This window comes from Mangifera indica, chromosome 7 (genome assembly GCF_011075055.1).
Source record: "Mangifera indica cultivar Alphonso chromosome 7, CATAS_Mindica_2.1, whole genome shotgun sequence".
Lineage (NCBI taxonomy): Eukaryota > Viridiplantae > Streptophyta > Magnoliopsida > Sapindales > Anacardiaceae > Mangifera > Mangifera indica.
The window spans coordinates 14,393,452-14,409,088 of NC_058143.1; the positions used below are offsets into that span (position 1 = coordinate 14,393,452).

A 15,637-nucleotide genomic window follows, 5' to 3' on the forward strand; every position below is an offset into this window, starting at 1 on the left:
TTAGTAATTATATCAATTTCTCTTGAATCGGAGATAATCTGATTGTAACTTTCTTCAGTTCACAACACAAGAAAACCTTTCGGCTTTTCGTTTGTCAACAGATTGGTTCGGAGTTCATCTATAATTCTTGGCTGCGACATCGTCAAATCTGTAACTTCTCTGGCATTCTTGTTTCCTTTAGTCTATTTTTTTTAATTTTACATTGAAGAAGAAAGTAATCTTTAAACGAATGTACTAATCTTTCAACAAAATAGGCTCTGAGAATTAATTTAGCTTCAATATAATTTTGTGTAAGTCCAATTCATAGATCTACACAAGATCGGAGTCTAAGACTATAATTTTTATTTTTCCGGAATTTTTTTTGGAAATTAGATTTGCTATTTGATTTTTCAACCTTTTTTTATCTGGCAGAGTAAATTAATTGCATACACAGGAATCTTCCCAAACGAAGTTAGTTGATTCGACACTGCAAATCGTTTATATAACATGAGCAGCCAAAGATTCTCTTCATCTTCTTCTTCTTCTTCTTCCGGTGGTTGGAAATATGATGTATTTCTAAATTTTGAAGGTGAAGACACTGGCAAGAATTTCGCAGATCATTTATATGTTGCTTTGAATGAAGAAGGATTTAAAGTATTTAAGGGTGACAGAGAAATGGAGAGAGGAACACCCATTCCACCAGAAGCTGTAAGAAAAGCAATTGCAGAATCAAGAATTTCAATTGTTGTTTTCTCGAAAAGTTACGCTTCTTCTACTAGCTGCCTGGATGAACTTGCATGGATTGTTCAATGTAAGAACACAATGGAACAAACGATTATTCCAATTTTCTATGGTGTGGAACCACGTGTGCCAAGGCATCAAAATCGAGACTTTCGAGAAGCCTTTGATGAACATGAAGAAACTTTCAAACAGAATATGGAGATTGTGGAGATGTGGAGGGAGAGTTTAACAGAGGTGGCCAATCTCTCTGGATATCACTTGAAGGATAGGTATATATTCTTTATTCTTCCTTAAAATATAAAACGCTTATATTTCTTCTTACTATTTCTTGAAGGGACCAGAATGTCAATTGATTGAATTGTTGGTAAAGGAAATTGAACGAGTTGTTTTCTTAATTCTTCGTTGGTATTACCTAGGCTTAATATGAATTAGTTAGTAAGTACGTAATATGAATTAATATTGATCTTAATTGTGGTAAGTTTTCAATAGAAATACAATAAAAAATGTTGGCTATTGAATTAGAAGTAGTTACTTATGTTGTAGTATGAGTATGGTTAATATGTTTCGGTAAATTGATGAAGAAATTGATTAATCAAAGAGAATTAATTGAAAAGGAAGTACGTAACAGTTATTTATGGTAGAATTATAAATTAATCAAAGGAAATTGGGAAAAATAACTTAGGGTTGAAGCCTAGTGGAATAAGAAATATTTAGTAAGTAGGTAGTATGAATTAATATTGATCTTAATTGTGACAAGTTTTCAGTGGAAATATGGTACAAAATGTTGGCTACCGAATTAGAAGTAGTTGTTTATGTTGTAGTATGAGTATGGTTAACATGCCTAGGTAAATTGATGAAGAGATTGATTAATCAAAGGAAATTAATTGAAAAACATGTACGTAACAGTTAGTTATGGTAGAATTATGAATTAATCAAAGGAAATTGGGGAAAAAAACTTGGGGTTGAAGCCTAGTGGAATAAGAAATAGTTAGTAAGTGGGTAGTATGAATTAATATTGATCTTAATTGTGGCAAGTTTTCAGTGGAAATAAGGTACAGAATGTTGGCTATCGAATTAGAAGTAGTTGCTTATGTTGTAGTATGAGTATGGTTAATATGCTTGGGTAAATTGATGAAGAGATTGATTAATCAAAGGGAATTAACTAGAAAACAGGTACGTAACAGTTAGTTATAGTAGAATTATGAATTAATCAAAGGAAATTGGGGAAAATAACTTGGGGTTGAAGCCTAGTGGGATAAGAAATAGTTAGTAAGTAGGTAGTATGAATTAATATTGATCTTAATTGTGACAAGTTTTCAGTGGAAATATAATACAAAATGTTGGCTACTAAATCAGGAGTATTTGTTTATGTTGTAGAGTGAGTATGTTTAACATACATGAGTAAATTGATGAAGAGATTGATTAATCAAAGGGAATTGAAAAACATGTACGTAACAGTTATTTACGAAAGAGTTATGAATTAATAAAAGGAAATTGGAGAAAATAACTTGGGTTTGAAGCGCAGTTGAAGATGAATTAGTTAATAAATATGTAGTTTGACTATTTATTATTCATCTTAATTATGACAAGTTTTTAATGGAAATATAATACAGATTAATGTTGGGTACTTAATTAATTAGAAGTAGTAGTATGAATTTTATTATTTATGAGTAAATTGAAGAAGAGATTGATTGATTGTTATTATTGTTGTTGGTTTTTTTGTTTGTTTGTAATTAATATGAATGAATAAAATTTGATTTGCAGGTATGAGGCAGATTTGATTAAAGACGTTGTTAAACAAGTAAAAAGAAAGTTAAGTGTTTCTGCTTCAAGATTGACGAATCTGAGGAAAGTAATGGTTGGAGTGAGTTCATGTTTAGAGCAGCTACGAATACAGGCAGCAGAGATGATACCAGCACCAAGGTTTCAACGGGGGCAAACTCTGATAGCCCCTTTGGTTTTTTTTTTTTCCTTAGGAGGCTGGTATTTATAGACAAAAATTGGCGTTCTTACTGCTGAAGATAATTTCGTTGACCACTGTTTCAGCTTTGATTCATTGGCTGCCGTCACAATTGATGAGGTTTCCTGGAATTTGAGTTTCAACCTTCTCATCACTATTAAAATTTTCTCTTCATTTTAAGTATTACGTGCAAATATCATTTTACTTGGTTTTGTATGATTGAATTTTTATTTTTAATTTAATATTACATAATTATATGGTGAACATTCATTCCATATAAAAAAATGTTATAAAACACCCATTCTATGTATGTATTGGATAGATGTTTCATACTAGAATTCTGTATTGACAAACACTTGATACATAATTTGGAGGGCATGTTCTACACAAAATATAAATTAAAATGTTATGTTGCCCTAATTGTCACAATTCATTTAATTTTACAGCTTTGAGCAAGATTTTTATTTATAATATTTTAAAAATTCTGGAAAGCAAATGTTAGAGATAATACCACGAAGCTTCCATTAAGTTACTGGGTCATTATTAATTACCTTCTTTCTCCCTGCCTGCCCGTGAATTGCATTTTCTGTAATTTTCTTATGGTAATAATAATATTTTATTATTAAAATTTTAAATATTTTTTGAAAAGATATAAATTATGTAAAATATTATTAGATATAAATTATTTTTTATTATTATATTTGATTAAAAATAGTGGTTATGTTTAGCTTGATCAAATAAAAATATATTAAGATACTATTTTACTCACATGTATTTTTTATTTTTAAAATTAATAAATAAAAATATAATTGTAATAAAAATTACACTTATAATATTTTAATAATTAAGATAAAAGTGATAATAAAATAAACTCTTATATTATATGTTATTTCACCATTACTAATTAAAATTGTCAAAATCTTTTATTATTTAATTAATTAAATAAAATAATATTAGTAATAAAATAACTATCTTAAAACACTATAACAATGCTCATATATTTACTATAGCGTATGAGAGTATGAAAGAAAAAAAAAGACAAAAAAATTATAATGCAAGATTTTTAACGTAATTCGATCTAGTTATCGAAATATCTATATCTACAGTGTCGTTGCTTATATAAGTTGATTACAAGCGAATAATGTAATAATATTTAAATATTTTCTTTCAAATACAAAATAAGTTATCGGTCGATAGATTATTAGTTAATGTCAAAAATCTAAGTTCTCTAGCGTTATTTTTTTAATAAATAATTAATTAAAAAATTTTACAAACGTGACAGAAATTCGAGGCCAAGAAGATTTCCCCCTAAAGATTCCAATGCTTCACCATTCCCAAGCATTCTTAACCAAGAGTTTTAGCTTATTTGGATTCAAAATGGATTAAACACACCCATATTGCCAATTGACCAACATGGGAATATAAAATCTCCATCGATAAAGATTAAGATTTTGGTTTGTGTCTAACTGTTCATGGGCTTTGAGGTTATCTCTAAAATATCAGGGGCTTCCAGGTGATTTAGCTTTCCTCCAAATGAGAAGAGACGGTTCACTGGTTCCGAAGCTGAAACCGTCCGAGTTCTTTCAATATACAGTACAGGAAAATCCTCTGCCTTCCCGATCTCGTTTTAGTTTTACACAGAAACTTTCGTTGAGGATCGGCTTAAAGTTCATCCTCAGGCAAAATCTGTAAGTTTTCTTTGCTTCCTTAAATCTATGGTTATTATTTTCTGATTTCATTTTATTTTTTAACGATCGTGAGAGTCAGAGAACACAAGTGAAACAATTTATACAAATAAATACGGGATCTTATGAAATTTAGATCGAATTTAATTTGGTATCAATTGAATTTTACAAATATTCAGAAGATAAGAGTTTGATCGCACTCTAAATTTGTTTGTTGTTTTTCTCAGTTTTCAGAGAGTTGCTATTGGGTTGAAGTCAATTAGAAGTTCACCATGAGCATTCAAAGAGTCTCTTCTTATGGATCTTCTTCCTCCTCTGATTGGAAATATGACGTCTTCATAAGTTTCAGAGGTGAAGACACTCGAAAGAATTTCACAGGTCATCTCTATACCGCTTTAACTCGAGAAGGAATTAACGTATTTCTGGATGACAAAGAACTTGAGATAGGAAAACCCATTTCATCAGAACTCCTTGATGCTATCAAAAAATCAAGAATTTCAATAGTTGTTTTGTCAAGAAATTATGCTTCGTCTTCTTGGTGCTTGGGAGAACTTGTTAAGATTGTTGAATGTAAAAATTCATTGGGACAAATGGTGATTCCAATAATCTACGATGTGGATCTATCGATGGAACGAGAACAGAAAGGAAATTTTGAGGAAGCACTTACAAAGCATGAAGAAACTTTTAGGGAGGACATAGAAAAGGTGGAAACATGGAGGAACGCTCTAATTGAGGTGATTAATCACCCCGGATGGGAATTGAAAAATAGGTACGTAACAGTTAGTTATGGTAGAATTATGAATTAATCAAAGGAAATTGGGGAAAATAACTTGGGGTTGAAGCCTAGTGGAATAAGAAATAGTTAGTAAGTAGGCAGTATGAATTAATATTGATCATAATTGTGACAAGTTTTCAGTGGAAATAAGGTACAGAATGTTGGCCATCGAATCAGAAGTAGTTGCTTATGTTGTAGTGTGAGTATGTTTAACATGCTTGGGTAAATTGATGAAGAGATTGATTAATCAAAGGGAATTAACTAGAAAACAGGTACGTAACAGTTAGTTATGGTAGAATTATGAATTAATGAAAGGAAATTGGGGAAAATAACTTGGGGTTGAAGCCTAGTGGAATAGGAAATAGTTAGTAAGTAGGTAGTATGAATTAATATTGATCTTAATTGTGACAAGTTTTCAGTGGAAATAAGGTACAGAATGTTGGCTATCGAATTAGAAGTAGTTGTTTATGTTCTAGTATGAGTATGGTTAATATGTTTGGGTAAATTGATGAAGAGATTGATTAATCAAGGGGAATTAATTGAAAAACAGCTACGTAACAGTTAGTTATAGTAGAATTATGAATTAATCAAAGGAAATTGGGGAAAATAACTTGGGGTTGAAGCCTAGTGGGATAAGAAATAGTTAGTAAGTAGGTAGTATGAATTAATATTGATCTTAATTGTGACAAGTTTTCAGTGGAAATATAATACAAAATGTTGGCTACTAAATCAGGAGTATTTGTTTATGTTGTAGAGTGAGTATGTTTAACATACATGAGTAAATTGATGAAGAGATTGATTAATCAAAGGGAATTGAAAAACATGTACGTAACAGTTATTTACGAAAGAGTTATGAATTAATAAAAGGAAATTGGAGAAAATAACTTGGGTTTGAAGCGCAGTTGAAGATGAATTAGTTAATAAATATGTAGTTTGACTATTTATTATTCATCTTAATTATGACAAGTTTTTAATGGAAATATAATACAGATTAATGTTGGGTACTTAATTAATTAGAAGTAGTAGTATGAATTTTATTATTTATGAGTAAATTGAAGAAGAGATTGATTGATTGTTATTATTGTTGTTGGTTTTTTTGTTTGTTTGTAATTAATATGAATGAATAAAATTTGATTTGCAGGTATGAGGCAGATTTGATTAAAGACGTTGTTAAACAAGTAAAAAGAAAGTTAAGTGTTTCTGCTTCAAGATTGACGAATCTGAGGAAAGTAATGGTTGGAGTGAGTTCATGTTTAGAGCAGCTACGAATACAGGCAGCAGAGATGATACCAGCACCAAGGTTTCAACGGGGGCAAACTCTGATAGCCCCTTTGGTTTTTTTTTTTTCCTTAGGAGGCTGGTATTTATAGACAAAAATTGGCGTTCTTACTGCTGAAGATAATTTCGTTGACCACTGTTTCAGCTTTGATTCATTGGCTGCCGTCACAATTGATGAGGTTTCCTGGAATTTGAGTTTCAACCTTCTCATCACTATTAAAATTTTCTCTTCATTTTAAGTATTACGTGCAAATATCATTTTACTTGGTTTTGTATGATTGAATTTTTATTTTTAATTTAATATTACATAATTATATGGTGAACATTCATTCCATATAAAAAAATGTTATAAAACACCCATTCTATGTATGTATTGGATAGATGTTTCATACTAGAATTCTGTATTGACAAACACTTGATACATAATTTGGAGGGCATGTTCTACACAAAATATAAATTAAAATGTTATGTTGCCCTAATTGTCACAATTCATTTAATTTTACAGCTTTGAGCAAGATTTTTATTTATAATATTTTAAAAATTCTGGAAAGCAAATGTTAGAGATAATACCACGAAGCTTCCATTAAGTTACTGGGTCATTATTAATTACCTTCTTTCTCCCTGCCTGCCCGTGAATTGCATTTTCTGTAATTTTCTTATGGTAATAATAATATTTTATTATTAAAATTTTAAATATTTTTTGAAAAGATATAAATTATGTAAAATATTATTAGATATAAATTATTTTTTATTATTATATTTGATTAAAAATAGTGGTTATGTTTAGCTTGATCAAATAAAAATATATTAAGATACTATTTTACTCAAATGTATTTTTTATTTTTAAAATTAATAAATAAAAATATAATTATAATAAAAATTACATTTATAATATTTTAATAATTAAGATAAAAATGATTATAATATAAGCTCTGATATTTCATCTTCACTAATTAAAATTGTAGAAATTCTTTATAATTTAAGTAATCAAATAAAATAATATTAATAATAAAATATCTATCTTAGAATAAGTAGAGCAATGCCCATATATTTTAATACAATGCGGCCAAAAATGTCTACCTATCCCCATTTTGTAATATTATAAGTCAAATAAAAGACACTTTAAGAATAAAGCAGTTATCGCTTGTGTCAAAAAAAGTCTTTAAAAATTATGTCCAAGAAGGCTCGTGTTTATAATAAGAACACAATGGACACCTTTGTTACCTTGTAGGTGGTTTTCCACCTTGTGAAATCAATAAATATTTGGGTGATTAGCTGTGAAAACAAGTTGGGTGGCTCATTTACGACCGGGCAGTGGCTTCTCACTAGAGCGACCCCCTTACCCCTTGCTTCAGAGATATCTTTTCATTTTACTCTTTGTGCATTGCTATATTTTAAAACTTCAAAGCAATTTCCACTTCGGTTTGATTTATTATAACTCAATTCCTCTTATTTCAACCTTTTCCAACTTTTCTAGTTGTATTTATAACATGTTATTAACAATAAACTCCAAAATTGAAATATTAATTTCAAAAATTGATAGTAAAGTCATGTATTTGATAGATAGTGTAACTATACGCATAATTCTTAAGAAAAGTAATTTTCTTTTTAGTTTTAGCATTGATTGAAATTAAAGTAAATACGATGTTACGGTCAATGCGCTTAATTGAAGGCTTTGAAAAAATCACAATTTTGTTAAAAAATAAAACCAAATTAAATACCAACGTTATATTTTAGTAGATTCAAAAAAAATATATTTAATTTTAAAGATATAAGAAATAATAGTTATCATATTAAAACCATAAATGGAAATATTATAAAATTTCTTTATATAACTAATAATACCTCTGAAAGAAGGTATGTACTAAAAAAATTATCTGTTTTATTATCTGGATAGTATTATACAAACATAAAAGTAATTGAAACCTATGCAACACCAAACCAAAAGTTTTTTTTATCTAAAAATTTTTATATTTTGGCATGGCCATCTAAGTCACCCATAATTTACATTAATATATTAAATTGTTAAAAATTCATATAGATTTACATTAAATAATTTTAAGATTTTCTTTTCAATAAAAAATTTTACACCATCTATTCGTAAGGAAAATTAGTAATTAAACAATCTTTCTCCAAAATTAAAGTTGACTCTGACCAAATCAAACGGTTAACCCAAAAAATAAAAAAAGGCTGCTTAATTTAAGGTTTTATATCCATAATTTACAAATATTCAAGTCATCAATTAAATGGAAACCCACAAAATCAATTAAAAAATTTTGTTTCTTTTTTAATTAAAATCAAGGTAACAATCAAACTAAACCCCATTCTATGTACATAAACTCATCATCCCTACTCTTCTCAATCATTAATAACCAATACGGCAAAACTTCATCTTCAACACAAAAACGTTTTACATTATTTAGTTGATAAAATTAGAAGTAGAAAAATTTTACACATTTTAAATTTAAAATCACGTCAATGTGGATGTAGTTATTGATTAATTCCGCTTGATTCTTACAAAAGCTGCTTGATTTTAACAAACACAAGCAAAACTCCAACATAACCTGCCATTCGTTTGTGGTTTGAAGATGAAGTTATCGAAGAAAAAGGTTTATTTTAATTCAAGGGTATTTTTACTGAAAAATTAGGTGAAATTAGGAAAAATTATTTTTAGGTAAATAGTTGAATTTGCTAGTTTTCTATTCATGAGTTAAAATTCTTGATGACCTTAGGATAGAAAAAAATTTAAAATTTAATCATATGATAAGGGTAATTTGGTTATGCGATTCAATTTGAATAATGTCTAAGTAATTATAAGAATGACTTTATTTTATCTAATATTGGATAAAAGAACGTTAATTTATTAATGAATTGCGAATTCCAATTACAAATTCAAACAACAGATTAAAGCATAGATTTTAACTAGGGTTAGATTCGAACCGAACCAACTCAAGCTTGAGCTCAAGCTCGACTAGTCGAGCCCGAAAAGAGTCGGCCTTAGTCGAACTCGAGCTACTCGTCAGATTTTCAAATTAAAATTTTTGATACAAAACGACGTCGTTTTAACTAATACATATTAAAACGATATAGTTTTGATAATGAAAAATGAGTCAAACCAAATTCAAACCCGAAAAAAGTCAGTCTTAACCGAACTCAGTCGAGCTTAAGCCTGAACTCGAACCAACTATATATGAACCAAGCCGAGCTTGAGCTCGGCTCAGCTCAAATCTAACCCTAATTTTAGCCATGAACTTAAATCAAAATCGAACCAAATTATTTTTTATTCGATTTGAACTCAAGCTAACCTTAAATTTGCCTTGTCAAACTCTAGTCAAACTCAAATCTAAGTTATTTTTATAATTTGATTAACCAAATTCTATTGGTTAAAAACAAACTTGAATAATCCATACCAAAATAAATAAAGAAAAACTCTAAAATATACAGTAACAGTTTATCATATTGTTTATTACCATTATTTTTTTCCATACCTTCCCCTTCTACTTTATCATATTGTTTATATCCATGAATTCATTGTTTATTACCATGGAAATAAAGGCAAAAACTCAAAAAATACCTACCCCTTCTACTTTATCATATTGTTTATTACCATTATTTTTTCTTTCTTTCTGGAATCCGGAGTTCTTTCTGGCTTCAGGTAGTTAATGTTTTGACAATTGTAAAACTATCTTATAACCTGAAACAATCTCCCAATTAACTATCTTATAACCTGAAACAATCTCCCGATTCACTTAGTGAATTTGAGTTCAAAATCGGGAACCTATCATAATCTTTATAAAACTATGAATCTTAGTACTTTCCTTCATGTAGATAACCCTGAAAAATCTAACCTACACCAAATGGGAGCAAATCACAAGCCTAAGAATCAGTTTTTCATAAAAAAATTTAAAGCCTAGGACATAAATGGACACAAGAACACTAGGAAAACTTCTGTGATTTGATTTTTCTCTTCATTTGTCTCTTATATTTTCCTTTTTCTTTTCCAACTTCATTAGATGACAACTTTCAGATCACAAACTTAACTGCACCGATCAAGTTACAGAAAATAATTCTCTTTCCAGATGAAGGAGATTATGAAACAACACAAATAAATATTTCACTAGTACGATTTAAATCTACAATATGTAGAATCACTGACATTGGGGAAGCAGTCTGCAGGTTGGACAATACCACTTTCCTTTAAATCTAGTCTCTGGCGTAAGTCCAACACACGAGTAGTGGAACCATTCACCTCCTTGGCACTGTTGAGGAAATAAACAAGTAGAATAAATGAAGGAAAATGTACCAAAATATGTAAGAATTGTACCAAGTTACCCATTAACTTTTTTTTTATAAGAAAAAAAAAAATTTATATTTCTTTACATATGCATGATTCACTGCAAATACATAAAGAAGCCATGAGTTATAACTAGAAAAGTTAACAGAAAGAAAAAAGGACAAGGAACTTACATTTTCATTGTCACAAGCAATCATATCTCCAAATGACACCTAAAGAAGCAAGAAGTTGCAATAGGTTAATAAAGTGATTGAGACAAATTCCAACTGAAGTATGAATGAGACAAATACCAACTGTTCAGAAAATCAGTTAACAAAAGCACAACCTGATGGCAAACACAGTACGTAGGTTCATTTGGATCAATGGGTTGATCAACATCCATGGGAGCAGTGAACTCCTTCTTATGGCTACCTGGAGGTGGCATCAGCTCAAAATCTCTATCCCGCTCTCGGTCCCATTCCCTATCCCTGAAATCAATTCTCTTTGATTGTGGTGTTCCATAGAAGAACTTGCGTTTCTCAATCTTAGGAATAATGGGTAATGGTGGAAGAATTGCTGGCTCATCTGGTGGTATTTTACCCTCTAATAACATTGCCAAAGTAAAGCAAAAGAAATGAGAAATCAATAAACTGCCTCAAGTATTATTCTCTTCACTAGAGTACTTTATTATCTACTTTATTTATTATATTAATTTAACACATACAATGAGAATGATAAAAAATAGATCCTAGAATATACCAGCTCAGGGTATTCATGCTGACCCTTATTGATTGCAATATTTTTGTGTTTCATAGCTCTTTCAAAATGACAGTATACTACACTGGAAATAACAATACAGCTGAACATACTAGATGCATAACAATACCTTGCTTTAGATCTTCTGCAAAGTTGTGCAAATCCTCATCAAGTCGTTTTATATGGCCATCTAGCTGAAAAAAAATATTGTGAGATACAAGCTTCCATCAGCTCTAACCATAGTATGTTTTTCTAAATCCCAAAGCATGCAAAGCAGAAAACAGACAAGAATCGAGATAAATGGCCCTAGAATGCAATGCATCAACACAAAAGCTTTAGATTATGTCATGCAGTGTATGACATATAATTGGCCTTATACACAGCAAGGTGGTCCAAGATGTATGGAGCGTGAAAAAAGTTTACTTGTCTTTAAAAAAATAAAGCTCCTTCAAAGAAACCATGCTTTGTGTGTTTTCAACCGAAACCCTAATTTTCACCAATAGTCAAATAACTTGTTCACAGAGGGGACAACACTGTAATAATTGCTATAGCAGCAAAGTATTTCTACATTGTTCACAGTTGGTTTAAATGCAACATAATAATTAGGAAAGCTAATCAGATAAGTATCTCTGCCAAGTTGATGTCAGAAGTATGCCCTTTAGAATGTTTAAAGAGATGTGAAGTTTATATTTTGATGGTACATGGCCTTATTTTGGCCCCTAAAATCTTGCTTTCATGCTTAGGATTTGATTTACTGCTTTAGACTAATGAGAGGTAAAAGAAGAGGCAACAAGACATGCTAATTGTGCATGATTTTTGCCAACTACACTTTCACCATTCTTTTCACATTATAGGTTTGTTATGGAATAAAGTGATTCTGTTTCGGGAAAACAATGAGCTACTGAACTAATGTGCTTGTTCCTTTTTTTTAAGTTGAGAAGAGAAATTCATGTTCAAAACCAAAATCAAATGGTCCAAAGGGTATGAAGTACCTTGTCTACCTCGGCACAAGCTTCATGAGCCTGTTACGTAAAGAAGGCTACAGTATAAATATCTCTATTATCCTATAAGGCTTTAATAATTATTTTTTATAGTATTTTCCAGTAAGGTGCCCTTAACAGCTTTAACCAGAATGTTGCATAATCAAACCTAAATGTCAAATCCTCAAACAAACTAAAATTATACTTGTGCGATGATTATCTCCAACAATGCCACCAATTGAACTACAGTAAATATAAATTCATTGATTAAAAGGAAGCTCACAAGGTCATAAGCTTGCCGTGCCAACAAAACCTTCTCTGTGCATAAATTCAATGCATTATCCTGAGTTGCTTCAATATCTTTTTGTGTTTTCTCCATAGAATCCTCTTCTTCATTACCATTATAACCATTCCCTTTCCTAGTACCCTGTTTTGCCATTCCCAAGCAGTACCTTGTCTGCTGCCTTGTCTGATTTATCATTGCTTCCACCCCGAAAGGGAAATACCAACCAAATTAACAACCAATAGAATAAACTATAAAGCAAGCTATTTGTTAGGATTCCCAACAATTTATTCAACAAAAATAAAAATAAAACAGCAAGATTTAAACTAATTCATAGACTATTTCTTTGAAACTAACCTATAGATTGAGAACAAGTGTGCTAATCCTAACACTATTGCAGTAACTACATACATCTACATCTATACAGACTTATAAACACATGATTGTACTATACACATGCATTATGGTCGTTCTTTGAAATAGATACATTAATTCAGAGTACTACAGACCACTGGATGAGAATCGCCTGACCTCATTCCAAAGTTGTGATCTTTAGCCAAGGGTCTATAATAAATCAATATCTATAATGTCCAATTTGGTAAACTTCAACTCAAATATGCCCCTATAGTGTACATAAATATTCACATACAAGTTTGTTTACGCTCATAGACACTGTACATATCCAAACAACGAAAAAACGAATTGGATTAAATGAAAAAAATATAAAAAATCTACAACACATAAGCACACTACATATACCAATACATATATCCATGTTTTCATACACGCATGTATGCATTTTGCAGATAATTGTGTATGCAATAATTCAAATTCTAAAAATGCATCACAAGTTCACAACACATACATAACATGCAAGCATGCAAACATGAGTACCTATATAAATGGGGGTATTATGAAGGTTAAGACTATCAAATAGGGCCTTACAGTGGGATCTTTCATCGAGTTCTCTGATCGTATTGAGAAGTCTTTGAAGCTCAGCTGGCAATGTACTTGCATCTATGATTAAAAAAGAAAAAAAAAACCCTAAATTTAAGCTCAAATGAAATCCAAAAAATATTGAAAAAACAAAATAAAATTAATACGAATTTGAGGAACTCTGGAGGGAATTACACTCCAAGTAGTCGTCGACGTAAACTCCAGTTCTTGCGATTGCCATTGTAGAATTGGGGAGATCGAGTTCTAGAGTTTTGATGCATCAATTTGTTCTGAGGTCCGGTTTAAACGAGAGGTAAGTAAGAAGACGGTGTCGTTTTAGGTTTGAGCGTTGAAAGGAAATTTTGACTGCGAGAATGGCAGAGAGTTGGGAAGCGGGGTGAATTGTCCTGTGGCTAACTTATTTTTATTGCTGGCAACACGATCTCATAATGCAGACAGCCCTTGTGTTTTTTAGAAAAATGATAGGTTAATAATTTTTGTGTATAGTTTTATATATAAATAATTATATATTAATATATTATTAAATAATTAAAAATTAAAAATAAAATAATATTTGATTATATGATAATATATTATTATTTATGTATAAATTTATATTAAAAAATTATGTACATGATTTTATTTGTTTTTCTAAAATTTTCCTCTAAATAACACACTAATTAAAAAAATTGTTTGACACATATTATCCAAATATTGTCAGTCTAGCCTAACGTATATAACTTCAAGTGGCATTGGGCATCTTCCTCAATATGTCAATGACTAATGTAAAAAAAATAACAATTCGTAAAAGGGTGAAAACAAATTTTATTCGCAAGATTAAAATCAGTACGTAAATTCTCTTTTACTAGTTTATTCACTTCTATAAGAAATAAAATGTTTAATTTTATATATATTAGTAAAATATGAAAGATTAGACAATTATATACATGACTAGTCTAATTTATTAATTTGATGACAATAATATTTTATAATGATTTATCGAAAATAACCTATAAACTATTTTTAGGAAAGTTACCAGTGACACATCAAGATTTTATATTATTAGAAATTATTAATCAAAGAAATAAAGTTTTTAATGATATCTAATTTACGGATATTTAGTATCTGAGATTTTTGTTACATTTGTATAACTTATCATTATATTAATCATGGTCGATAATTACAAAAGAGAATTATTGCATTTTAGAGTCTTAGAATATTGACATAGTGACGTAGCAATTTATTAAAAAAATAGCTAATATTTTTATCTCTCTAAGTTTTTGTGACAAAATATTTCATATTATATGTATCTCAAATAATAAATTTAATTTCATAAAATTAAATAAAATAAATATAAGATGAAATATGAACAATTAAATATGCAATTACTCTAATTTCATCGTCTCTTTTACGTTTATCCCAATATCATAACATGCATAAAAAATGATGTTAAAACTAATTAAATTTCAACATATTTAAAAAAATAAATTTTGGTTATATGTGTTTAAAAGGTTGCTAAGTAATTTTTTTTAATATTTAAAAAAATATAAGTTAATTATTTTGTCAGGAGTTAATTGAAGTTATTTAGAAAAGAAATTAAAATACTATAAAAAAATATTAAAAAGAGTAAAAACAATAAATAATTACAAATCTATTCAAATTATATTAAGTTAGTCCGAATATACTCTAAATCAAGTTAAAATTGGGAAATTATGATCTAACGCTACTCTAAATCAAACTAGGATTGAAAATTTCTCAGTAAAAGGCCTAAATATTATGACATAAAACACAATTTATTTAACCCAATAACTTTAAACTTGAATGACAAAAATAAGATTCGTTTTTATGATCTAATTTTAATATAATTATCAATATTTTATAATATATGATACATATTTTATAATATAATATGATAAAAAATGATATATATTATAAAATATATTAAATTAATACGGTATAATATATGATATTTGATATATAATATAAAAAAT

At 29.2% G+C, this 15,637-nt stretch overlaps 3 protein-coding genes across 4 annotated transcripts; 2 read left to right on the top strand and 1 right to left on the bottom strand.

Annotated features, from left to right (window-relative positions):
• Nucleotides 1-3,015, top strand: LOC123220341 (TMV resistance protein N-like). Of its 2 annotated transcripts, XM_044642532.1 has the most exons (4): nt 1-150; nt 412-993; nt 1,101-1,102; nt 2,485-3,015. In XM_044642532.1, the coding sequence occupies exons 2-4, from the start codon at nt 487-489 to the stop codon at nt 2,711-2,713; spliced, it is 738 nt and encodes a 245-aa protein (XP_044498467.1). In that variant the 5' UTR covers nt 1-150; nt 412-486; the 3' UTR covers nt 2,714-3,015. The 2 variants fall into 2 exon arrangements, with proteins under 2 accessions (XP_044498467.1, XP_044498468.1); XM_044642533.1 differs by lacking the exon at nt 1,101-1,102 and having other exon boundaries at nt 412-989.
• A 1,058-nt stretch (nt 3,016-4,073) lies between these two features.
• LOC123220516 (TMV resistance protein N-like) lies at nt 4,074-6,812 on the top strand. Its single transcript, XM_044642760.1, has 3 exons — nt 4,074-4,368; nt 4,593-5,134; nt 6,282-6,812. Exons 2-3 carry the CDS (start codon nt 4,638-4,640, stop codon nt 6,508-6,510), a joined length of 726 nt encoding a protein of 241 aa, XP_044498695.1. The 5' UTR covers nt 4,074-4,368; nt 4,593-4,637; the 3' UTR covers nt 6,511-6,812.
• Nucleotides 6,813-10,355: 3,543 nt separating this feature from the next.
• On the bottom strand, nt 10,356-14,065 carry LOC123220263 (PHD finger protein ING2-like). Its single transcript, XM_044642362.1, has 7 exons — nt 13,842-14,065; nt 13,656-13,727; nt 12,711-12,910; nt 11,578-11,641; nt 11,038-11,294; nt 10,886-10,924; nt 10,356-10,677 (listed from the first exon to the last, which is right to left on the bottom strand). Exons 1-7 carry the CDS (start codon nt 13,885-13,887, stop codon nt 10,567-10,569), a joined length of 789 nt encoding a protein of 262 aa, XP_044498297.1. The 5' UTR covers nt 13,888-14,065; the 3' UTR covers nt 10,356-10,566.
• Between the last annotated feature and the right edge of the window lie 1,572 nt (nt 14,066-15,637).